The 25,100-nt window shown below is 36.6% G+C and overlaps 1 protein-coding gene across 1 annotated transcript in view; it reads left to right on the top strand.

Annotated features, from left to right (window-relative positions):
* Positions 1–24,829, top strand: part of BCKDHB (branched chain keto acid dehydrogenase E1 subunit beta) — a 136,654-nt gene extending 111,825 nt beyond the window's left edge. The window contains exons 10-11 of the mRNA XM_075145371.1: positions 19,945–20,097; positions 24,489–24,829. Coding sequence (XP_075001472.1) covers positions 19,945–20,085 — 141 coding nt within the window. The 3' untranslated portion in view covers positions 20,086–20,097; positions 24,489–24,829. The remainder of the gene's footprint in view (positions 1–19,944; positions 20,098–24,488) is intronic.
* The last annotated feature ends 271 nt before the right edge of the window (positions 24,830–25,100 follow it).

A 25,100-nucleotide genomic window follows, 5' to 3' on the forward strand; every position in this document is an offset into this window, starting at 1 on the left:
TTCCCTAAGGTCCCTGAGACCTTTTTGAACCTGGGTTTCCAGAATTCAGGACCTTTGGTTTTACTCTTGGTCTGGTTTGTTCTTCTGTTTGTACCTGAGGCTTGTCTTTCTGGATCAGAAATTAATAGGCTTGTCACCTTACAGATTGAAGAAAGCGTCTTTGGAGCACTCTGATAGTAAAACTGAGCATAGCTTAAATGTTTGTTTCATTTTACATTATCTACCGTTATAATGCTGGTTTTAAACTCACTGTGTGGAAGTATGAGGATGAGGTTAACTTTCAGGAGGTCCCTCACTCACACTGTTTCTCTGACTCACTGTGCTTCTGCTGCAGGGAGGAAAGGAAAAATCCATAAGGGGGTGGCCAGAGTAAACAACTACCCATAGCGGATCTGGGTACTGGGGCTTGTATAAGAACGAAGGAGATTTGAGCTTTTCTCCTTTTAGTCTGGAGAAGAGGAGGCTGAGGGGAGACCTTATCACGCTCTACAACTACCTGAAAGGAGGTTGTAGCGAGGTGGGTGTTGGTCTCTTCTCCCAAGTAACTAGCGATAGGACGCAAGGAAATGGCCTCAAGTTGCGCCAAGGGAGGTTTAGATTGGACATTAGGAAAAATTTATTCACCTAAAGGGTTGTCAAGCATTGGAACAGGCTGCCCGGGGAAGTGGTTGAGTCACCATCCCTGGAAGTATTTAAAAGACGTGTAGATGAGGCGCTTAGGGACATGGTGTAGTGGGCATGGTGGTGTTGAGTTTACGGTTGGACTCAATGATCTTAGAGGTCTTTTCCAACCTTAATGATTCTATGGTTCTACGATTCCTACTGGAATATCTCACGCATCACTTGCTCATCCCCCTGCAGTGCTGCATTCACTTGCTCTCAATTCTCCTCCCCAGCAGGCTCGCTCATGCTGTCCCACCACACGCAGTTGCTGGACTTCAGTGCTAGCGGCCACAATCCTTGGGCATGCCTGCTGTTCATCTCTATCATACCTTGGAGTTATGAGCATTTCTAACTTTATGTATAAAACTCGGTGGTACTATATTTAAGTCTTTATGGAGGCTAAGAAAACCATGAGTTGTGTTTCTTCTTTTGTAATGAGAGAAGTATCCCTTACACAGCAAAACATAATTGTTGTCTACAAAACTATATTGATCATGGATTTTCTCCCTGCAACAGATTGACAAATAAAACATTCAGTAATATAAGTCACCAAGTCTATATGTTACTACCAATGGGAAGTTAAAAATAAACCAAAATCTTTGCAAAGGATATGTTGCAGAAGGATACTCCTTTTACTAGCGTAGTGATACCAGACTTCAGTGTCAGCTTAGCCAGAATCCTGACACTGCACAGTCCTGTGCAGCTGCTACATCTTGTAATGACCGAATTTTTTCTTCTGTTCTGCTGTGATCATATGGGTGAACCTTACATTTAGGAATGCTAGTTGGCTGAAAATTAGAAATATTGAGTATAAAAAGCTAACATTGAATATTCTTGTGTATGCTATAGGTGTCAAGATCAAGTCTGTAGTATACGCGTATGTCTGAGTCAACTGCAATATATCATAGAATCATAGAATCATTAAGGTTGGAAAAGACCTCTAAGATCATCGTGTCCAACCGTTAACCCAACACCACCCTACCCACTATACCATGTCCCTAAGCGCCTCATCTACACGTCTTTTAAATACTTCCAGGGATGGTGACTCCACCACTTCCCTGGGCAGCCTGTTCCAAGGCCTGACCACTCTTTCAGTAAAGAAATTTCTCCTAATGTCCAATCTAAACCTCCCTTGGCGCAACTTGAGGCCATTTCCTTGCGTCCTATCGCTGGTTGCTTGGCAGAAGAGACCAACACCCACCTCGCTACAACCTCCTTTCAGGTAGTTGTAGAGCGCGATGAGGTCTCCCCTCAGCCTCCTCTTCTCCAGGCTAAACAACCCCAGTTCCCTCAGCCGCTCCTCATAAGACTTGTGCTCCAGGCCCTTCACCAGCTTCGTTGCCCTTCTCTGGACACGCTCCAGCACCTCCATGTCCTTCTTGTAGTGAGGGGCCCAAAACTGAACACAGTATTCGAGGTGCGGCCTCACCAGTGCTGAGTACAGGGGCACGATCACCTCCCTGCTCCTGCTGGCCACACTATTTCTGATACAGGCCAGGATGCCGTTGGCCTTCTTGGCCACCTGGGCACACTGCCGGCTCATGTTCAGCCGGCTGTCAATCAGCACCCCCAGGTCCTTTTCCTCTGGGCAGCTTTCCAGCCACTCTTCCCCAAGCCTGTAGCGTTGCCTGGGGTTGTTGTGGCCCAAGTGCAGGACCAGGCACTTGGCCTTGTTGAACCTCATACAGTTGGCCTCGGCCCATCGATCCAGCCTGTCCAGGTCCCTCTGCAGAGCCTTCCTACCCTCCAGCAGATCAACACTCCCACCCAACTTGGTGTCATCTGCAAACTTACTGAGGGAGCACTCGATCCCCTTGTCCAGATCATTGATAAAGATATTGAACAGGACCGGCCCCAGTACTGAGCCCTGGGGAACACCGCTCGTGACCGGCCGCCAACTGGATTTAACTCCGTTGACCACAACTCTCTGGGCTCGGCCGTCCAGCTCGGCTCGTCCATTGATGTTGATGGAATTAATGTGATTATATGCTAATAAATATATTGATGGAGTTATGCTGTATTCAGTCCAAAAGGGCAGAAGTGAAAGGAGAGAAAATGTCCCTGAAATATGAGTTGTAACACCATATATTGCTATGTGTTGAGTCAGCAAATTGTTGCCATTTATTCAGAATGCTTCAGGTAAGCAATTTATCTTCAGAATGTATGGAGAATGCTTCAGATGAGCAAGGAACCTGCTAAGTAATACAGAAAAAGCAATCCAGTGTTATTCAAAACTGAAATTACATCACCCGTGTTGCATTTCCAAGACCATTTTAACAACTTCTCTTCAGAGGAATCCTGCTTGGTTAAACCAAAATTGAGAAATCTAATTTCCTTTGAGGCAAAATCCTCTAATCTTTATGTATTTAATCACTGTCTATATTCAGAATACTAAGAAAAGGATTTCTCATATAAACAAGCATGACAGGATTAAGTGACTAAATGTGGATGTTACCGTCTTTGCAAAAGTTACAAAGAATCTTTTACTGTTCTTTAATGATAGAAGTTCTCTGATTTAGCTTTGAGTAGGAAGATCTGAACTTCTCCCATTTTCATATGGAGTTTTGAGCTACTGGAGAGAAACATCTGTTTCTAAATACTACATGTAACATTATATACAGGTTTAGAAGTGCGGTGTTATGACTGTGGATCAGTGTATTCTGTAAGACATCTTTCCTTATCAGTTTATATATTTGCATACATTCATTACTTGTAGAAAGTTAAGAGGTATTTTCTAACTGGATTCTGTTCTTAGGAAATGGTAATTTCCATTAGTAGCCTCATTTGAGAAGCCAATGGGTTAACCTAAAACATGCTGAAATGAATTTATAGGAGCAACTTCAGAAGTTATCAAGTCACCCAATGAATGGCATTTTGTTTTCTTTTATAATGTGTTTGATTACCTGCAATCTTCATTCACCTTTAAAGCTGTATATTATACCAACTTTGAATTCCAGCAGGTAGTCAAGAAACTTGGAATATCTGAAGACTTTTCACCATCTGTGTACTGACAACACATGTCCATATGTAAAATCTTTATGTCTATAAAGATTTTACCACTTTTGGCAGTTGATAAGGACTGAAAAGAGAGGGAAATATGGATGGGTTTTTAAAATAACATTGTCTTTTTTACTGTTGTCGATAGACACTCTCACTAGGTACTACAGATTTTGTATTGGTCCAGTTTGGTATTAAATAGCTTCCACAATAATACCGTTTAACTGTGAGCATTTGTCTCATCTCTGCAACTACCTGTGTAAAGACAGCCACTGCAATGAGGTGGCATGGATTTGAATTTTTCTTCATAATTACTCAGGTAGGATTAATCTAAAAATTATATCTCTGATCCATTCACTCCAGGCCTCCTTCCTAGTCGGTAAGAGTAAGCATCTTCAAAGGGTGGCACATTTCATTTTAGAGTAAATCTCTCTGTGGAAAGATTTGACTTTTTAGCAGCGACTGTTGATTGTCTCCTAAAATAACAATCTCCCTTACAAGAACATAAATAGCATCGAACATCCAGCCTCTAGTTTGTCAATGCAGATATATGGCAATTGAGATTATCCACCTTAAAGCTGCTCAGCTGTTTTGCAGTGTTAGCAGTCTGTCTGCAAGGTAGATTGCAATTGTCTTGCAAACTGTATTCTAAACCACCATAGCTTTTATTTATTTTTTTAAGAATAGTATTAAAGTTTTGATCTGCTTTTGGTTTTAGTATGAAATATTTTGAGGTTTTTCACTTAATTCACTCCCAGAAGTATTTACTTTTTACTTTTTAAACAGCTTATAACTTTATTCTCCTGTTGTTCAGATTTATTAGTTGTCCATTACCATAGTAATATTCTGCCGTTTACTTAATTAAAACCACTCACACTGTCTTAAATGACCCGTCCTGAAGGAAAATCCCAGAGTAAAGGAAAAAAAGCCTGTCTTAATAGTTTTGTTTCTGTTCTCAGAGAAGCTGACAAACTTAACATGACATGTAACAGCACAGAGAAGAGTATTTAAACACTGGTTAGAGCTGAGAAATTTAGATACGTGTTTCATATTCCCATTTTTTGGGGGAAAGATCGGTAAGAAAGAAGTCTTGAAAACAGCTGTTTTAAGATGCACATAGTAATCGTTTAGAAAAGTTATATCAAATAAGTAAGAAAACCTTCAAAAGATGTTTGGCTATTGGAAATCATTGTACGCAATAAGAAAACTGCAAAGCAGCAACTTGAATTTCAGCATGCTTTGGTCACCATGCTACAGTAAACCTCAGCCATTGCTTTGTTTGGTCAGAGAGTCTTCTAGGCTGAAGTTGTTTATTGACCACTAAAAGCTAAGCTTTTCTTTCTCAATATAATTTGTGGTGACCACTAAATTAAGTAGAAATATCTTGAAAAATTATACACTGTTCAGAGAAAGCTGCTTAAACCTCTATTTTTGTAGAGCATTCAAAATAATACTGATTTTATGATGGATAGGAAACTATGCAGCCAACAAAACCCATGATTTCTGAAGTATCCCTGAATTCATAGCAGATACAAACCATGAAAATAATGTGTTACATGTGAGCTTTATTTCTGTGGCTTTTTTTTTTTTTAACCAGCCACAAAAGAAGACATTTGAGAGCATGTTTCTTGTCTTGATCAAGACAAAGTATAATGTCAAACTCTTAAAGCTGGAACTTCAGTGATATAAACCCATGCCTGCAGTGTCTGCAGGATTCTTTCTTATAGTTGTTAGCAGAATTGGTTGACTGTATTTCTACACATGAAAAATCCAGAATTAATACAGTCACCAAATACAGTCAGAAAAGCCCCATAACAACTTCTGTACCAGCTGGGTTTTTCTCAACACTGGTTTTCCATCTTCATAGCTCTGAATTCCCTCCTAAAAGCATAAAGTACTAATTTTCTTCAGTTATTGTATTCTGAAAAAAATTTTTGTCAGGCTGATGTTTTCTGAAACTTAATTTGTTACTGAATTTGCTGGGCTTTATATAGGAACTGTATGGTGTGCCAGATTAATCTGACAGATTAGATCCTGACATTACAAAATCTTGACAGTACAAGAACTGCAAAGTATATGATGAGGAGATTGTGGTATGTTGGGCTCTCAAAAATGTTACCAAGTTGTAAGAGGCTGCTAGTAGCGTTTCTTAAGACTTGGTTAGGTCTTAACACTCTCTTTAGTTTCTTAGTTACAAAAAATAGAATTTGTGAGTGATAAAGTAGGTCTATTGTTAATACAGTAAAAATTAGAATCCTATAATGAACCTGGATGATGTTGAGGGTCTCAGAAGCAGAAACAGAGTACAGTCTAATCGGGTAAAGTACAAGATTGCATAGCTAGGAACTAATAACTTTTGTTTTACATAAGCTTATAACTTATTAGTTGGGCAAAAGAGAAAGAGCTAGTCTCTCAGTTACCTTCTGCTCAGTTTTGTACCACCAACATCATGCAGTTGGATAAAAAGACAAGTGCGTTTGGAGAGGCCCTTACAGTACAAATAGTAAATACTTATTTTGTTGTAGAAGATAGCAGTAGGATCTCATGTGGAATATTGTATATCAGTGTGGTCAACTAGTTTTAAGAAAAAAGCATTGAAACCAGATAATGTGAGTGAGGAGCTGCTAGGGTAATCAGAAGCTGTGGAGAAAATAGCTGTATGAAAATAGCTTAACAGTGCCTGCCTTCTTCCCACTATCAAAATGAAGGCTACAGGAATGTAAGTCCTGTTTATAAATTTACTGGGGAAATGAGCAAAGGTAACCAGCAGAAAAGGACCAATTTTACTAAAGTAATGCTGGGGAAAAATAATATATGAATGAATTTGAAATGAATGGCTTGAAATAAGGAAAAGAATTTTCAGATCACCTGTCATACAGAAGGAGCAGGGATTAAAAAAACCCAGTAACTGCAGTATCACCACAGTGCAGTACAATACAGTCAAATATGAATAATTTATGGTAGAAGCTGTGGCATTCTGTGGTGGTAGAGACTGGGCTTTGATTCTGAGACCTCGTCAAGTCTTGTGTCCTTACGCTTTCTCAGAAGTTCGGGAAAGAAAAACTTTACCTGGGCATGGCCTGGTGGTCTCATTTATTGAGAGGAAATCAGATGCATGGGCTGGTGGGCACAGGAATTTCCCTGACTGCATAACCGCTGTTTAAAAATGTGGTTTGATTTTGTGGTTGCACAGCTGGAAGAACACATCAGTGTCAGTGCACCTAATCCCTGACTCCTGCCGTCAGTAGTGACTTTATGTGACAGGAAAACTGATCTGAACAACGGTGGGTTTGGCCACCAGCAAAGGAAACGGACCTAAATAAAAGCTCAGACTTCCACAGAGTTGTGCTTTTTGGTTTCTCTTTTTATGCTTCCTCTTGTATGTGATATATTGCAGTCTCTGTGATTGCAAGTAGCTACAGTTTATGCTGCTGTATAATTGCAGTACTGGATACAGGGCGAAACAAGAAGCCCGATGTGCTTCAAAAAATATGTTAAATATTGAAAAAATCAGTTGACATAGAAAGCTTTAATTCTTAAACGATCCTACTTTAATATAATAGCTGTGGATTTTTTTTTCTTTAGGGTAGGGAGATTAGGATTTCTGTTTACTAATTAGTTTTACAGAATCAGACCTTGTCAATAGTAAAATAATCTCCATTCATACTGTAGTTCTGTTTTATATTTGTGATTTGCCATTTTTAGTGATCTCCACTCCTCTAGTATGCAGCATGTGTTCATAGATTAATCTCAGCAAAAATTTTATTTACTGAATAAACTGAGAAAGAACTTCCTAATGTACTTGCATGAGGGAAACATTTTGATTTTTACTGTTTAGCAGTCATACAGGGGGAAAAGAAAATCTCAGCTTGAACTAAGTTGCAGTTTCCTTTTTGCAATATTATCAATACCATATTTTACATTTCATTCATGGCAACTGTACTCTGAGTGCTAACTGGATGTAACTGAAAAGAAGAAAATTATGCCAGGTGCTTCATGGTAACTAAGGCAGCTGTGTAGGTATTTTACTTCTTACTCTGTTTCTTCATTGAGAAATTCGCTATACAATTGATAACATTGGTGGAAGAGATAGATAGATTAGGTTACATAAAAGACTTATAGTTTTGTCTGTAAAGCAGAAAGTTCATTAGTGGAGTGAAAATTAAAATTTCATAATTGATTTAGTGTAAAAGTAAAGTTCACATCATAATTTTAAGTATGAAATTTAAATAGTCAGTTCTAAAACATAGACCAAGTTAAATACTTGGGCTTAATCCAATGAAAACTTCAGCGAGACTCCTAGAATATACAGTTAATCACTAACATTATGTTTCTCTATTGTATAAAAATAATTAATTCTGTTATCTGTATTTCTGTTCTTAAATGTTGCTGGATATTTCACAGGACCCATGCATTTGTTTTTATACATGCAGTTTGTTGACACTTCAAAATCAGGTCGATAATTTTGAACTTAATTCTGGGATAAAGGTAAACTAAAATTTCATAGCCTCTGAAATATGTTATTCCTGGTCTTCATTTTTAGACCAGTTTTTAAATTAAGAGATGTGATGCTGACTGTTTTAATAATTTTATTAAACATTTTAAAATGAAAGTGTTTAATTTGCAGCATATTTCTTGGTTTTTTGTAACAGAATTGCATTAACTTTTAATGACTGGAAAAATTAATAAAGTATTAATTTTTTATTTTCTTAGAGGTTTTGGTTTATTTTTGGGTTTGGTTTTTTTTTGTTTGTTTTTTTTTGTTTTGTTTTGTTGGCTGGACCAAGGAGAGTGATACCAATTTTTCTTTACAGTGGAATAGCAATGTAGCCTATTTATGTGAAGAGTAATTTAGGAAATGTAGTGAAAAATTATCAAAACTATAAAAAAAATTACATCTCTCTAGGAAAGAAGAAAAGCTCATTATTGTAAGAAAGTTTGGTATAACTTGGTATACAAATTTGAAGTTTGTGTGATAATATAATTCTTTCATGCTTTTTAAGTCAGCCTGTACCCAAAAGCTGTCTCCAGTATAATTCATTCAGTGTTTTTGAGAATTTTTTTGCATAAACCTTTGTACTTTCTGTAAACCTCACTGAATTTCTCTCCATTCAATTACACTTTTTCTGTAGAATAAAAATTACCTCTCTATACTTACCAGTCCACTTTTCTAACAGTTACTTTTGCCATTATATGAGAGGATATTTAATGGATGAGTTGAAGCTTTGTACTATAATACTTCTACCTGTGGGTTTGAACAATCAAGCAGCTTCCTATAAATTAAACACGTAAGTGAAATGGCAGCTTGGTTTCAAGAATATGCTATAAAATTCCCTATACATCTGTTTCAAGTAATCTTTAAATATTCCCCCCCTGCTCCGAGTCCATTTTACAACTATATGTTAAAAAACGCTGTGGAAAAATATTAGGTAAGCCCCAACCTTTTCAGGGGTGGACGAGATATTTCCTTTGTGCTTGCCTCTCCCTGGCCGCCGGGCCAAGCTCTGGGTTTGCGCCAGAGCAGTGTTCGGTGACGGTCAGTCAGAGTGACAGCATCGTTCTCATTGTGCTGTCCCAAAATGTAAATGCTTTGGTATAAAATGGGAAATATGCTGTTTTAAAATTGTTTAATAACAGCAGTTGAAATTGCATTTCCTTTGAATTTCATTAGCGTGTGTTGAGTGAAGTACTTCTATGAGGATTTTACTCTGCCAAATACGTAGATTGACAAGGCTCTGCAAGACTCTCTCAGCTGCCTAAACAGCTGTAAAAATAAAAATACCATTTACTGGCTATTAAGACTCTTAGCAGCAAATCCTTCCAGTCACTTCTGGCATGCTGAAATTAACCAGGAGATGTTTTTGCAAAGTACTTAAATAAGTAATTAGAATGGTAGGTGCTAAGTGATGATATAAAAGTGTAAAATCTGGTTGTATTGGTAGGATATTTCTAGCTTTGTGATTAAAAGGTGTAGGGTGTAATTAGGAGGAGGATGATCCTCACTTTAAAAGCTTAACAAATGTTTATTATATTGCTCATTCATGTGGAAAAATGACTTGTGATCTCCAAACATTTTCACATATGAATAATTTTACCCAGGCACTTTAGCTCCGTTGATTTCACTTGGATTATTCACCTGTCTTAACGTATCTGTAACAGTTTGCAGGATCATTGACTGAACAGACGAGTTGTAATGACAAGTAACTAAATAAAGCAAGTATCTTCAGATACTCATGAGCCTGGGTAGTTGTTCTAACTGTCTGTGGGGCTTGGGGCATGCTTTTAGAAAATATGTGGGTCCCGGTGCAGATATTCATAATTGCCACTTCAAGAAAGTGCACAGTAAACTTGGAATATCCTATAGAATAACATAATGTATAGTGAACATGCTGTAAGATTGTTTGCTACTCTAGAGAATAAATAACTTCTATTTGAAGAATTCTGTCATATTTTGGGTATATCATGTATAGCATATGTAATTTGTAGGACCTTAGATTGTTTCACATAAGGTGTAGCAATAATTGCCTAGGAAAAGACAGTATTTCTAGGACTTGTAGCGAAAAGATGGGAAGTGATCATCGAGTGGATTACAATTAAATATCAAAAAACTCTACTTGCCAAAGAGCATTGTTACGGTTCATTTAAGGCAGTAGCATATTCTAGCAATCTGGAATCCTGTTACATCCGCTCGAGCGTATCTGTCCTGTGCCATTTAGTTTGTGGAGAAGAATCATGCTGGTTGCTGCACCTCATGCCCTAAACAATGCAAAATGTAAATTTACTGGGAAGAACATAATTTCTGTCAGTGTGTCATTATGAATTGAATATATTTCAGTTCTAGTCCTAGACTCCATCAGGTTGTGTTTAAATTGTGTAAAATTTTCATGGAAAGTCTTAGCCTTTTTGCATAAAACATAGGATGGGAAGAAATGAAAATTACTTTTTATTCATTTGCCTCCTCTTATGGGAAGGATAAGCTGTTTGACATAAACAGAAGGGGGGTTTTTTGTTTGTTTTGTGGTTTTTTTTTGTTGTTTTGTTTTGTAAATACCTTGGGAATGTGGTGCTGATTTTTTTGTGCAGTTCTACTGCCAAGACAACTAAGCTACTGACCAAGGCTCTAATCCCAACAGCTTCAGTGATTGCGTTGTAAACTTGATAAAGAGAATTTAACAAACAATATCAATCTTCCGTTGTGTTATTAAAGATTGTTCATTTATGAAGCTAGCCGAAATGAAATTTGAAGGCAATCTTCAAACCAGTGTATGAATGAGAACTCAACTGCATCAGGCAGCCATTGCTAAGCTAGCTGGTGTTGTCTTAAGCAATCTATGCAACTAATGAAGCTCAAAAGAGATGTAAAATAAGTAAGAAATAAAGTACTCTTGAGTCCATATAAAAGTCTTCTGTGTATAACAGGGTCATGTTATATAAATGAATAGTGGTGAGGCCCTCTGTAAAATGTAATATAGATAAACATGTCACTTGGTGTCTCCTGTCAGCAACAAAATATTGAAGCTGGAGAAGTTAATTTCAGTTCTCCCTCTTGGAAATCGCAGAACCTTTTAAATTCACAGTGAATATTTCATAAGCAGTAATGTTATTCTACCTGTAAGCAGTTTGTTGCAGTGTAAGTGAGATACAAAATGTATGACTCCCCCAAAATAATGCATATGGGTTTTAAAAATGAAATCCAGCTCATAGCAAGGAGTCTGTTCTGAATTTCTGGTCAAATCCTCTTTCGGAGTGTTTACAACTCCCAGAGGTACAAGCAACAACGAAGACAACATTATTCTCATTTGTTTTACTTGTCTAATTATGCACATTCTTTTCTGTGAAATGGAAGTAATGAGCTTAACAGAGTAAATTGGTTATTTTTTATATAAAGAAATTGCAAGTGGTCTGGAAAAATATGCAACATAAACATTTTTCAGTGACTTGAATTAAAACATCCTTTCAGTGTCATTAGTTTCATCAGCTAATGATGTGCCAGGAGCAAAACATGCAAATACATCTCTGCAATGAAAGTCAACGGAGTATCCAGGATTACAGAAAAATAACATATGGGATGCTCTAGATACTGATTTTTCAGAAAAAAAGTGCATTTAATATTTCAGTCAGCTTGTGCATTCTTTACTTCCACATGACAGAAAAAGAGCCCGTATTAACAGCATTGGCTTGCAAGACTGCTGCTGGTGTGTAGCCACCCATCTTTTTGTTCAAATTCCTTGAACATTTATTGGGAAACCTTTTAAGTATATGGTATATAGTAGAAATATGTTTTCTAAAAGTGTGTGCGTGTCGTATACAAGGAATTTTATATTAACTGTCACCATCCTCCCCACCCAATCCTGTGTTTCTTTTGATGAAGACAACATTTAAAGCACACATGCACTCCTTTTCGTTTCTAGTGAAGATATTAATACAGAGAATTCATATATCAAACTTCTTTTAAATTTGAGATTAGTATCGTAATGCAACATCTCATAGACAATTTAAAAAAGGTTTAAGTAATAAAGTATTTAAGTATTAAAACAGGAATAAGTATCACTTAAAATGTTGCATTATGTTGTATATGTCTGGATTCTAAAAGTGCTATGGTCAGAAATATATTCACTGCTAATAGATTCAATGCTCGTGATTAAAAATAGCTGAAGTAAATTCTTATTTTAGCATGATAGATTTAAGAGGGATGTGAAATTATTTGGAAATAATTTTGTTCATTTTATGTTACAATACTTTATATAGTAAATTTGACTTCATGTATAAATATTGTTTTATGTGATTCAGTTCTATAAAGACAATATTTACCATTAATTGCTTTTTAATGGTAACAAGCCAACAAATTACACAGAACAGACTTTTTCCCCCCTAAGTGCTTCTTTATTTTTTAATTGCTGATGTATTTTGTAAGTAAAAATATTATCTGTTTGGCAATCATAAGATAAATAATTGTAGCAGTGATCTATTTCTCGGTATTTGACAAGATATTAATTATGTAAATTCAAAGAATTGTTAACAAATAAAATGAATCATTACAAGCTGTGCTAAGTTATGAAAGGATTGTTTTAAAGTGATCTCAAAAAGGAGAAAACTCCTTGATAGAAGTTAAACGTTTACAACACATAACGGCAGAGTTCTCTGAGGAAAAATTGTATCACTATTGTAACTATTAGGAAGAGATTTATAGAAGTATTTTAAGACGAATATGGCTAAGCTGTTGGAAAAAAATGCTCCCTCTAGAAAAAGATATATATTATATATATATCTCTCAACTTGAAAACATCTCATGGGCGTATAGTACTTATGTAGCTCAAAGAAGTGACTATTCATAAGAATGTAATGTATGTATGTTGTCAAAGCAAATTCTGTTTAAAATTTCTAGCATTTGGTGCTTGCAGCTGTCAAGGAAAGTACTGTGCTGTGAGACATATGAAAACTGCAGGTGTTTGACTTTTCTGTTATTGAAAGTAAACTGTTCAAATTGGACTTTTTTTTAAAGCAGAAATCAAAGAAAAAGACTTTTAATCTATAATTAGTGTCAGCTTTATTGCATGAAATTCACATTTTATAAAATGGGTTTTGATCGACTACCTCTTTGGAAAGCTTCTTTTGAAAATCTTTATCTAAGCTTTGACGTAAAAAATAGTTTTTGTTGTAAATGAGCTCATCATGCTCATTATTAACCTATAGTAGGATTCATCTCATTTTTACAATAGTAGGTAATTTACAGTTGAAAATCCATATGGGGAAGTAATAGATAATATAAATGTAACAGTCATCTACAAAGTGATATGGAATAAGTTTTCTTAACTGTTTGAGCCCCACGCTTTAATTTATGACAACAGCATAAATAAATCAGAATAAAAATATCACAACAGAAAGTGAAACTCTAATGTGATAAGAGTTTTCTCTCTGAAAAGTTCTCTGAATATATATGTGTTTTTTAAAATTTTATAATCTATAGGTGAGACGGCAAAATTCAGAGTTCTAATTGATAGAAACCACAATTGAATTAAACCTTTGCAACTAGTCACTGAGTTCCTGGGTCTAAATTTTGTAGTTATTGTCAGCAGAAAAATAAGTAGTCTTGCATGAAAAATGTTCCTACAGTTTGCCTTGTGTAGTAGACCTTAACCTTATGTTTAGTCTTCTTTTTATTATAATAGCTATAATACCAAAAGAAATATTAAAATTTCTGTCAAACTCTGCCTATTCATATTAGTCTTTAAAATTGACTTTTTGTTTGTCATCCTACAGAAAGTATATTCCTGTTCTGAAAAAAGGAGTTGTAAAATCAGTGTTCTCATATAGCAACTCTGTAGTCACGTGATATTCTTGCAGCTCTTAATTTTTTTGAGTACCTATAGTATTGCAAAGTAAGTATAGCATGGGAGAGACCCCTGGGACATAAAATGTTGCAGAAATAATTGATTTTTAAAGGAAAGTTTTCTCACCTTAGGGAGTATTCTACAGAGTAGTAGAATTTAAAAACAAAAAAAGATTTCCTTTTTACTGATTTTAATCCATGTCAGTCGGAGGGGAAAAATGAAATAAATCCAAAAGATATGAAAGTAAAGAGAATAAGACCAAAATAGGATAATTCAGGGGAAAAGTATTGGTTCGGAATTGTCTGTCTTCCTAGCTACACACTAAATAGTCTCATTTACTGGTACTTAACAAAGTGTTTGCATGTGGAGGTTTGTTTACTATGAATATAGAATGATAGAGATTCCCTTCAGAGGAAGGAAGGTCTGGAGCAGTAAACTCTTTAAGTATTTTCTTATTGGCCAGATTCCTAAAAGCACTTCCCCTAAACTGCAGACCAGATTACTTTATTTTTCTATACGTTGCGGAAGGATGAGTAATGTTTTCTTTCAGTAATGCCCAATGTTGGATTTGTTTTCTTGTTTTATCCTTTTTGTACAATTGTATATCTCTATAAAGATATAGAGATGCCTGCAATTCTCGGTTGTACATGTTTTTAAGAGTTCCACACTCAGAACCCTGATTTAGCTATAAGTACCTGAATCTCTGATAAGAGTAAAATATACACTTGAATAAAGCTAAAGTAAACTTGGATAAAATTTGCCATATTAGCATACTAGAATATTATAATCTGGGGAAATAGAGGGAGAATACCCAGTACTAGAGGATGCATTTCAAATATGGTCATGCAACATCTAGCAAATCCTTGGTTTTGTCATCTCTTCTAAAAATCAAGGCATAAGACTGTTTTGAAGTGGTGTGTGTGATACATTTGACTGATTGCTGTGGATGTCAAGAACAGATTTTTAGTGGGACCTGTGCTCTTAAGTTGTTTTGAAAAGTCTTCCTAAATGTGTATTAAACATCAAATGTCGAGAGGAAGTAATGTAACCAATTAAAATGCCTCTATAGAATATAATAATGTATTTTCCAGGAGGCTTTGAGTGTAATTCAGGCAAATGAAGGTAATTGGCAAAGGTCATGTTGAATAACTGAGGCTAGAATTTGACCTCTGCAGTTAGGAAGCAGGAAGAACAATGATTTAATGTTTTGTCTGAAATTTTTAAAATTAAGACAATTTGGATATATTAGACTAATAACTATATCTGTTCCCTTTTAGCATTTTTTTTCTAACAAAACAGTAATTTTTTTACTTCAGTTGAATTTTGGAAGTTAGTGGATATTCTACTAAATAAGTATGACTTTTTCATACTGATTTTCAAAACTGAATTTAAAACATTTTACACTGCATCAGAAATCCTGGGCCTACTACTTTACTTCCAAAACCATTTAATTTTTAAGTTTTTTCCTAAGGTCTTTCCTTGAAAGATGTCAGATTGTTTAAACAGTCTCTTTGAAATATGCAGGAATTTATTGAAGGCTGTAAGCTTGCATTCCCCTGTTGTGCCAGAGCACTTTGGGCCAGTACCAGCCTTTATATGCTCAAGTAGTATGGAGTAGATCCACTTAATTTAAAATTTTGGTCTTCTATCGCTCCTTTAAATACTGCGGTCGACTTGTTCTGATAGGCTTGTACAATGGATGTCTGCTAATTAGTCTTAAAAAGAGCTGGACGTTGTGTATTTAATATTCTCAGTCGTGTTCCTCTACAATGTGGCTGCACAGTTGCAAAAAATATGGCACAGCAATATGTACAGCAGATGTGGCAGTATCATATTCGGGATGAGGTGGACTCTTGTTTCTCCTATAGTCTAACTTCTAACAGCAGGTGTGAACAAGAATCCATATAAGATAGGCTATTTGATGGGCTGATCACTTGAGTTAAGTACTCTTCAAGCTCAAAAGGGAAGATGAGTTAGACTATTTAATTTTTTATTATGTTAGGATATAAATCTTGCTAACATTATGATTTTTCAAAGTGTAATGCCATCTAATGAAGAATGTAATCTCATTTGCTCACATTACAGTTATTAAGTTAATGCCATCAACCAGGCAGTTTCATGTTCTGTAAGTTTATGAAAAAGTTTGGTTTGATTTGAATTTAAAGGGGACAACTGAATATATTGTCCCATAAATTAGAACTGATTCCAGAGGTAAATGAAAACCCCATGAACTGATAAACTTTACTAGTTGTATTTTAAACAAAACTGGCTCCAAGCCTAATTATAGATCATTATAAGCAAAGACCCAGTCCTACCAAAGACTTGCTGCATACCTAGGTGTATCCCAAGCACGGCTGGTAAAGAAGCAGCATCTTCTGTCAAACCAGTTTACATGTTTTTAAAAAGAAAATACATGGTTTCCCTCTAAATCATCTTATTAAGATGTTTCCTTAAGCTTGTTTTCTGTGACTGCTTATGTGTAAAATGTGTGGATTTGTGAATTTTCTGTTTTTGAGGACCAAATACTTAGCATATGGCAGGAGTATCACTATGATTCTGTGAGTAAATCTAGCTATCCTGCTGTGAGCATGGTGAAAGTCATAAAAACATTAGCTTTATTACATTTTAAATGAGAACCGTGATGCCAAGGTCAAGTGTTTGCCAAGCTCTTAGCAAGATCAAGACTCTTGTCTCTTTACAATACTTCTACATTGTAAAGTAAAAGTGCATTTTCTTGATTGTTTTCAAATACCTTATTCTGCTGATAACTTTTTATTCCACCTTCTGGATTATGATTTTATTTCCACTCTATTAAAAAAAAAATCTTAAAAGCTTTTATTCTTTGCAATTTGCTCTTACCAATATTCTTGCAAATATTGTCAGTAAATCTGTAAATTAAGTAATGTCAACTGAATCATCTTTGTTTTGCTAGGTCTGCAGCATTTCTGTTGTTACTGTGGTCATTGACATTGAGAGACTTACTCCAGTAAGTTCCATAACCAACAATCACCTGACCCAAACTGGCATTTGTAAAATCTATGCGTCAATAATCTAACGATCTTCTGCATAATAACATATACATGTGTACAGGATTTACCTATGACTGTAGGTATGGCCAGTAAGGTAAAAAATACATTGTAAGATGATCGTACAATGGAGGGGTGGACTAGATGATCTTTGGCGGTCCCTTCCAACCCAAACCATTCTATGATTCTATGGTGGTAGTCTAAAAACTGTAAGCAGTTGATTCAGTGTATCATTATACAAATTTTATCGGTTTGCTAGAAAAATTACTTTTTCCATGATAAACTATTACAATGTGAAATTCTGGGTGTGACACTATTGCAGTCAGAGCCACTTGGGTGTGAACCTTTGTGAAACTGTGTTGACTTCAGTCAGATAATGTGTAAGTAGAGAGTTTCCCTCATGGATTTGACTGGTGGCTTGGGACTGTTTTTTCTGCCTCTGAAGTATTTTACTCATACGGTGCAATAACTTAGTTAAAAATCTGCGCACACCCTTACCTCCAGAAAAATTACAGTAAGCGTCATTTTATATATACACATACATACAGAGAGTAGCTCAGACTAAAGAGTTCTTCTTGGGTTGTCATTCTTGGATTGTATCTGACAATACAACACTCTGCTCACCTCAGCTTCATTCTCTGAATTCCTCACTGAGGCAAGGGAGTCCACGTGACTCTCTGGAAGCTGTACAGGTTTCAAAGCGATAGGTGTATGCTCAAACTGAAAGTGATTGCTGAGTTTTAAAACGCCAGAAGGGATGCTTGTGACAGCTGTTTTGGGTTCTCCTTGAGGAAAAAAAATATTAAGTGGAGTTTTGGAAAGTCTTATGACTTAATTTTAATTCTGAATTAAATATAATAGCAATAGCATTAATAAATATGCATGCTTGCAACTATGCTATATGGCTTGGGTTTACCAGCTGAGATTTATATTTAAAGCCAAGCCTGGGGGCTCATGCAGGGGAGTATAGCAACCCGCCTGCCAGTCGCGGCTCACACTTCTCTGTCTGCTGCTTGGGCTGCTGAAGGTGCAGTGCTGCTCTCTGCACGGATGACCAGTATATGGGGAATATTGCAGTAAATATTTTCAGTGAAACTAATGAACTTTCTCTCCAAGCTTCATTTGGGATGAGCCGTTTTCACAGAGCTGGTTATGATGTAAACCAAAGGTCTCTCCTAGGTAGTGGTCCTGTGTTGGGTATTCTGAAACAGCAATGCAGGACTGGAAGGCTGTGGGTCTAGAATACACTTGTACATTTTGGTGTAATGCAATTTCACAGCTGGTCTGGGCCGTCAGTTTTGGGATGGTCCGAAAGCTATCGCTTTGTCTTATTGGGCGGTCACAACATGGGAACCAAGGACTGATTAGTATCAAAAATATCCCTGCCAGCAGGTTGGGGTAGGATCTACCCCATGAACAGGTAAAGGATTTAATAGACTGTACTTCCCAGTATTTTGTACTAATGTGATTCTTTCACTTTACAAAGAAAAGCAAAGGAGTGCCTGAAAATGGAGCTCAAAAAATCTTTATATTGTTTACATATATTTTTACCTCAGATGTATTCAGACTCTGAAGTCTTCTTGGTGAATTAGTTCACTGTTAAATGTAATGACACTGTATGCAATCACACAACCTCTTGGACTTTTTACTTCCATTTGTCTTCCAGAAATATGTCACTTCACAATGCACCGAAGTGGTAGCTGGAGCAAAAAGTTATAATCTCAGTGTGTTATGAGTACCTTCTATGCTGCCAAATATCGTGATGTATAGAAAGCGCAGTAAGTTAAGAGTTAGGCTGCCATGGACTGCAAGGCAATGTGCATTCAAAACAGTTCATCAGTCTGAGAAAATACTTAGCACTTTGCTGCAGAAAAGCGTAGTGCTCTGACTGTTTTCCTTGTGGGCCTGGTGGAAAAGGACTGGTAGATAATCCTTCACCTTCCATTTTGCTGAGCCAAGTACAGGGGAAGTTGGCCAGGATGTCTCAGTTGCTTCGCTCCATAAAGGAGAGGCCAGAAGGAGACATGTTTTGTCTCTTCATTTGTCTGCTCTGGAAAGCAAATGCATATGCTAAAGATATGGGGAGAAAAGGAGCTGATAATTAGCATCAACGTCAGTTTGATCTGGCGAAGTTATTTCTGCATCTACTTCTTGCAGATTTTCATGGTCCATGCCATCACTCTGGAACTTGAGAGTAGGAAGATTGAAACCCCACTATTTATTTGGTTATTAAAGCTGGTAATGTTACACATATTTCCACAGATTACTTTCAGATTAATATGGTGTATTTGTAATAATTTGTGCCCTACTAGGTCGAGTAATGAAACTCTCACAATCATTGCCAAGTCTGATTTCCGAATAGAACACAAGTTGTTGTGGGGTTTTGTGTAGAGCATGGATTTGACTCAAGGGTTGGACATATGCAAATCCACTTGAGTTCAAATTCATAATTTCCATAACTGCTTAATGCTTGTCAGACAGAGTCTTAATAATCTAAGGGTTCAAAGAAGTTTGAATGACATGATGTTCATGTATCCAACAAATAATACACACTCTTAGATTATGTAGTTTTTCTATATGTTTAAAAGTGGCACAGGAAGGAAACTTTTACTCCTTTGTTCCTAAAATATTTGTTTCTTGGCAGCACTTGTCTGGATGTATAGCAGATGTACTAAATATAACCTGCCTATGATTTAATGCAGCACACATGTAGAAAATGAAAATAACATTAATACAAGTTGTTATTTTAATATGGACCTTTGGGCAAAAGGAAGCACTGTTCTGGTCTGGACTACTTATGCTGTGATATAAATAGAAGGTTTGAGTTTCCAGGACTGTCAGTCTGGCAAAGTTCATTCGACCTCAATTTGTGATGCAAGACTCCTGAAGATAATGGCCTAACATTTATTCTGTATTTCTGTTAATAGGAGGAATGCTTTTTGAATTTAGAAGCTCCTATTTCAAGAGTATGTGGCTATGACACTCCTTTCCCTCACATCTTTGAGCCTTTCTACATCCCAGACAAATGGAAATGCTATGATGCTCTTCGAAAAATGATTAACTACTGAGCAGTAGTACAGGTGAGAAATAATGTCTTCTACTGACAGTTTGCCTCTAAGGATTCTGACAGGGTGGTTGCAAGGTTTGGGGCTAAAGTATTACTCTTTTATTTAGTTATTTGTTTATAACAAGAATTGCCTCTTATGGCTTTGGGCTTTCAGTCTTAAAGGCGTCTGAATATTTTTAAATAGTGCCATTGAAGTCAGTGTTTAAAACTAATTACCTTGCTTAATCAATCTGAAAATTAAATGTCTTGTATCCTGAGAAGTGAAAAGAAGGTAAAGTGAAAGGTGAAAGGAATAGTAATGCACAGAATATATTTTCACCTATATTAGAAAACTTACAGTTATTTCATAGGCAAACCATAGTGTTAAATTTCATAATTTTTCACTCATCAGTGGCCTGTAATCCTACTAATAAGGCCCAATTTACACTAAATACAGGCTCTGCATTGCAAACATACACAGAGCATTGAAAATACATGAAGTGTCTGTGGTATCTTACAGTTCTTTTCAAATATAATTATAAGGCTTATATTTAATATTTATTCTCAAAATAATTTTTCTTTATAATCTTTTATGTAATTTGGTCATGCTTGAAGATTTCTGTTTGCGGAGCCCTTCAGGCACCGAGTCTGTGAAGTAATATATATTTCTATTACATGTCTAATAATCACAGTCTGCAATATCTTTTGTCTTTGTTTCATTGCAATATAATACTAAGTAGCATTAGACTGCGCAGTGGCCAACCGGGACTTAGGATTGTGCGTTGCTGTGGGAGAACTTCTGGTGTTTAATGACCAAAGTTCAATGGTTAGGACATGTGTCAACGCATTGTATTCTCTATTTTCTTTAATTACGTGAATCAGGTAGCCTCGTTTTTGATATTGAGTGTTGATGGGTCTTGCACATCTGAACTAAAAAGAAAAGAAGAAAACAACTGGCCTGTTTTCCTTTGGAATAAGGAGATCCTGTAACAGGCAGTCAGGGGAATTTTAGCTGTTGGCACCGAAGACGGGAGGGCCAAGGTGCGCCCTATATTAGGGGCGCCCTCTTGTGTCCACTTTACCTATACGTTAAGCTGTGAATTAAATTTAGGGCCAGGGGTAGAAGGTTGTCAATACCTTAATGTTAATCTCGTTTATATACATACTTACTTTCAGGACGGCTTTTTGCTTTTCACTCTCTTTGTTTCCCATGATAGGTGATAGAGGAGTGCCTGTATGTGAAATGGGAACGCTGCCAGTGAGGCAGTGTCTCTGAAAAATAATGTAGTTCCACTTGCAATATTTCTCCAAAATCACCTGTTATTGACATACCAGAGCATTTCCTTAGGATTAAAGCTGAAGAATGTTGTGATCTTTTTTGTAGAGTATGTGGTAAACACTCTCTTTTTCATGACAGTTGTCCGTGCCTTTTATCTGAGTTGAAGTAAACTTATTAAAGACTTATTTTCTTTTTTGTTTGGCACCTCTGTAATAAAGTCAGTGAAGCTTTCCTGAAGAGAATGGGTTGTATCTCCTCTTTGAGGCGAGTTATTGGGCCATGCTAGGTAGCCTCTAATCTGTTCCTTTCCAAAGGAAATCAAAGGACCAAGTATTCTTACCTCTGTGTAAGGAAAGGGAGACAAACCAAGGACATTTGGTGGTTCAGAGACTTAGTTTAACCCCCATTCCTCCGTAGGTTGGTAAAGTGAGGGAGGTATGAGGAGGAAAAAAGCGGGTTCCGAGATTGCATTGCGTTTGCACACAATCCAGTTTCCACAGTGGAAGTCCACACTAAACCTTTCTGTGAAGGTAATATGGACTAAAACGTGGAAAACTAATCTGCATTCATATTTACATTTTTCCTGTGGGCTGCACCACACAGAAATATCAGAGGAGGTTATTGGCCAGCTGAAAACGTGGATTTAGCACATCAAGGGGCAGGGACTGTCTGGAAAACAGTGTAAAGACACAGAAAACTCTGGTTTCTGGTTTGTCTAAGAAAACATCCAGATGGTGGGGCCCATAACACCATGTCTTTTGCTCGGTGTGACTAGATATTAGTGTTACAGAATGAGCTGCTCAAAGGTTTTTCGAAGAGAGAATCTGAATGTGCCTTGTTGTAAGGCACATTTCAGGGGAGTATTCTCTTATTTTTCTATGTGCTGTAGTAGGTAATTTGTCTCACCTGCTTGACACAGCAGTTCTACTACATGTCCATCCTGCCATCTACTCCATAGAGTTTGCATATAAGGTAGTGCGCTTACGTTTCTGAGAAATGGAAGGATTGCTTTACATTTGCTTCTTTTTGTACTCAGTGTAATATTTATTAGTGACGTTACTTGCCATTGGTCTGGACTGATGAGGTTAATGTGTTCCAAACCGCCTCATGAGTAGGGAGACATCTTCTTTAAAAAACAAACAAACAAAACACTCCCTGAAATATGTTTGGCTGTGTGTAGAAATGTACCTCATACCCAGAAAGGTTCCCCTCAGGCACCTGAATTAACTTACTACTTTATGTCTGAGGCTGATGCAGGGTCTCAAGCTGGATGCTACAGTCAATCATTTCTAAACTTAGCCTTATTATCTTAATGTACATTTAGTTTTATTCGACCTGTGTTGACAGTGTCTCACACATGCATAGTTGCTTATCTTAAGATTGACAGTACAGATGGTTTTCCTGCTCAAAGGCAGCGTTTGACAATGCATACTGTATACCTCACCAATGAGACAGGCAAGAGCAAAATCTGTATCTTTCAGCAGCTTCTTAATTATTAAAATTTATAGCTGTGTTAGCTGTAAGAGAAATAGCTTCCAGGTAGGCAGCTGTGTTCCAGATAACTCTTTGTAGTTGGAAAAAAGATAAAGAGAAAAGAAGCAGTGAGATGGATATACGTTTCCTGGATAGATGGAACGGTGTCTGGCTGTTCATTTGGTGAAAAAAAAAGATAAAAGAAGAAACAGAAGAAAACAGCCACAAAATTCGTAAAGTATACTCTTGTGATACACAAATATACTGAGGGGTGGCTGTAGCATAGAAATGGCAAATGGCCAAGTGCTTTTCTGTTACCTTTTGCAGCTTTTTCTACCACATTTGCATATTCTGTTTTCTTGTCAAATTCTGAATTTTAAAGCTGTCCCTGCCAGGTGACAGCTAACCTCCATGAGAGTGTGTGTGTCTATGTAAAGACACCATTACTATTACAAATTTAGCCTCTAAAAATACAAAGTTATCACACTGAACTTCATTATGGAACTATTTTATGGAAAGTTTAATCTTGGTGCTTAAAGGTGAGGTGATGTTAGGAGATCATGGGGGCTTCGTTTAAATTTCTTTTTCTTTCCAAGCACGTATTTGAAATTGTATTTCAACATCCAATACAGTTTGCTTGGAACCAGTGCTCCAGTTGGGAGAGACTCGCAAATGACAGCAATGCTTTCCCTTTCTCAACCAGTAAGTTGTGCTGGGAAACAGGAGGGGACCTGGTAGATACTTCAGTTAGTAATTGTCTGTTCTTTGCACTCCTGGTTATTAGGCAGGGCTTCATACAGGTTAACTTGAGGCACAGGAAAAATATAATTCCTCTCCCTGTTTGGTAAATAAAATACGAGAAACTACGCAAGATCATTTCTTTTTAACCTGAGACTAACAACCAGGTTTTTTTCAACACAGAGTCCCAAATGTGGCAGGCTAGACTGCCTGCCTTTTATAACGCGCTGTCTGTAACCCACTTAGAATAAACAAACTCCAGAGGCTTGAGTAGGATGCAACATTCCTGGTTTATAATGTTTTCCTGCTGGATGGCAAAAATCATGCAAATGGCCGATGAATCATGTCTTATTCACAACCAGTCAGCAGTCCAAATGTAAGATAACAGTCTACTAGTGCTATGAGTTAGTCTGTCAGTATGGCTTTTGCAAGTCTATACTTGCATTCAAACCTTGCTGAGAATTCATGCAAGATCAGGAATAATGAAAATATCTTAAAAAAACCCTATAAATAGGAAAGGTATTGACTATAGATTTTTTACACGACCCTTCTTCACTGTAATAGTAGATTGATAGTATATCTAGTAGAGCTTTAAAAAACCAACATGTAACACTTTGCTTAACATGCTAGAGTGGGGTGGAAGACACTTTTTCATAAAGTTTTTGTGTAAATGGTAGTAATTAGTGTTGTCTTGACACTAGATATCAGTTGCAGCATTTCTAATTTCTGCATGTCTACCTTGGCAACTTTAAAAATTTAATACATTTTTTAATACATAATAAGTAAGCATTTTGTTATAGTTCACATACCTTGAGGTTAAGACGACATTATAAATTTAAAAAGTAAGATTACCATGGAGGGCTCTGTGTGTTTAAGTTGTGGATATTACTTTCAGCCTTAAGATTTGTAATTTATTTTGTCATCTTCTTCTGCAGAGATGAGAAGAACAACAGGGAAATACAGAAGCTGCCTTCAAAACTCTTGACACTTTACTCAGATCTTTTGGGTTTGGAATTCACATAGCAGACTCTTTTCTCTGAACTCAACTACCCTTAATATTCATCTTGGCTATTCTTCAGAACGTTCAAATCTTCCTTAATTATGAAATCAGTGATGGGCAGGTGATTGCTGTAGTAAGTAGTTTCAGATGTATTTAAAGATATTCCAGATGCCATATGAATGTTACATGTTGCCATGCTTCACTAGGTTACATCTCTAAACTTCACTGTGTAAATATTAGAAGCAGAGTTTTATTCAATAAAACATATTATGCACATGTTGCCTCTTGGTTTTGTTACTGTTTTGGGAAAACTCAAAGAGGTTATTTGAATGTGACTGTATTTTCAACAAAATAGACCTTAGACAGCCAGACCGGCTTGTGCGTCTGGTCTGACGGAGACCTCCTTTAGCCAGTGTCATTAGCTGTCTTTCAGTTGAGTGGCTTTATGTAAAATAGTCCCAAATACTGATTTTCCTTTCTGCAAGGGAGATGAAAACTCCATTTTTCTTGAGAAGGGAAGAGAGATTTTTTTGCTTTTTTGCTATAG

This window comes from Calonectris borealis, chromosome 3 (assembly GCF_964195595.1).
Source record: "Calonectris borealis chromosome 3, bCalBor7.hap1.2, whole genome shotgun sequence".
Taxonomy (NCBI): Eukaryota; Metazoa; Chordata; class Aves; order Procellariiformes; family Procellariidae; genus Calonectris; species Calonectris borealis.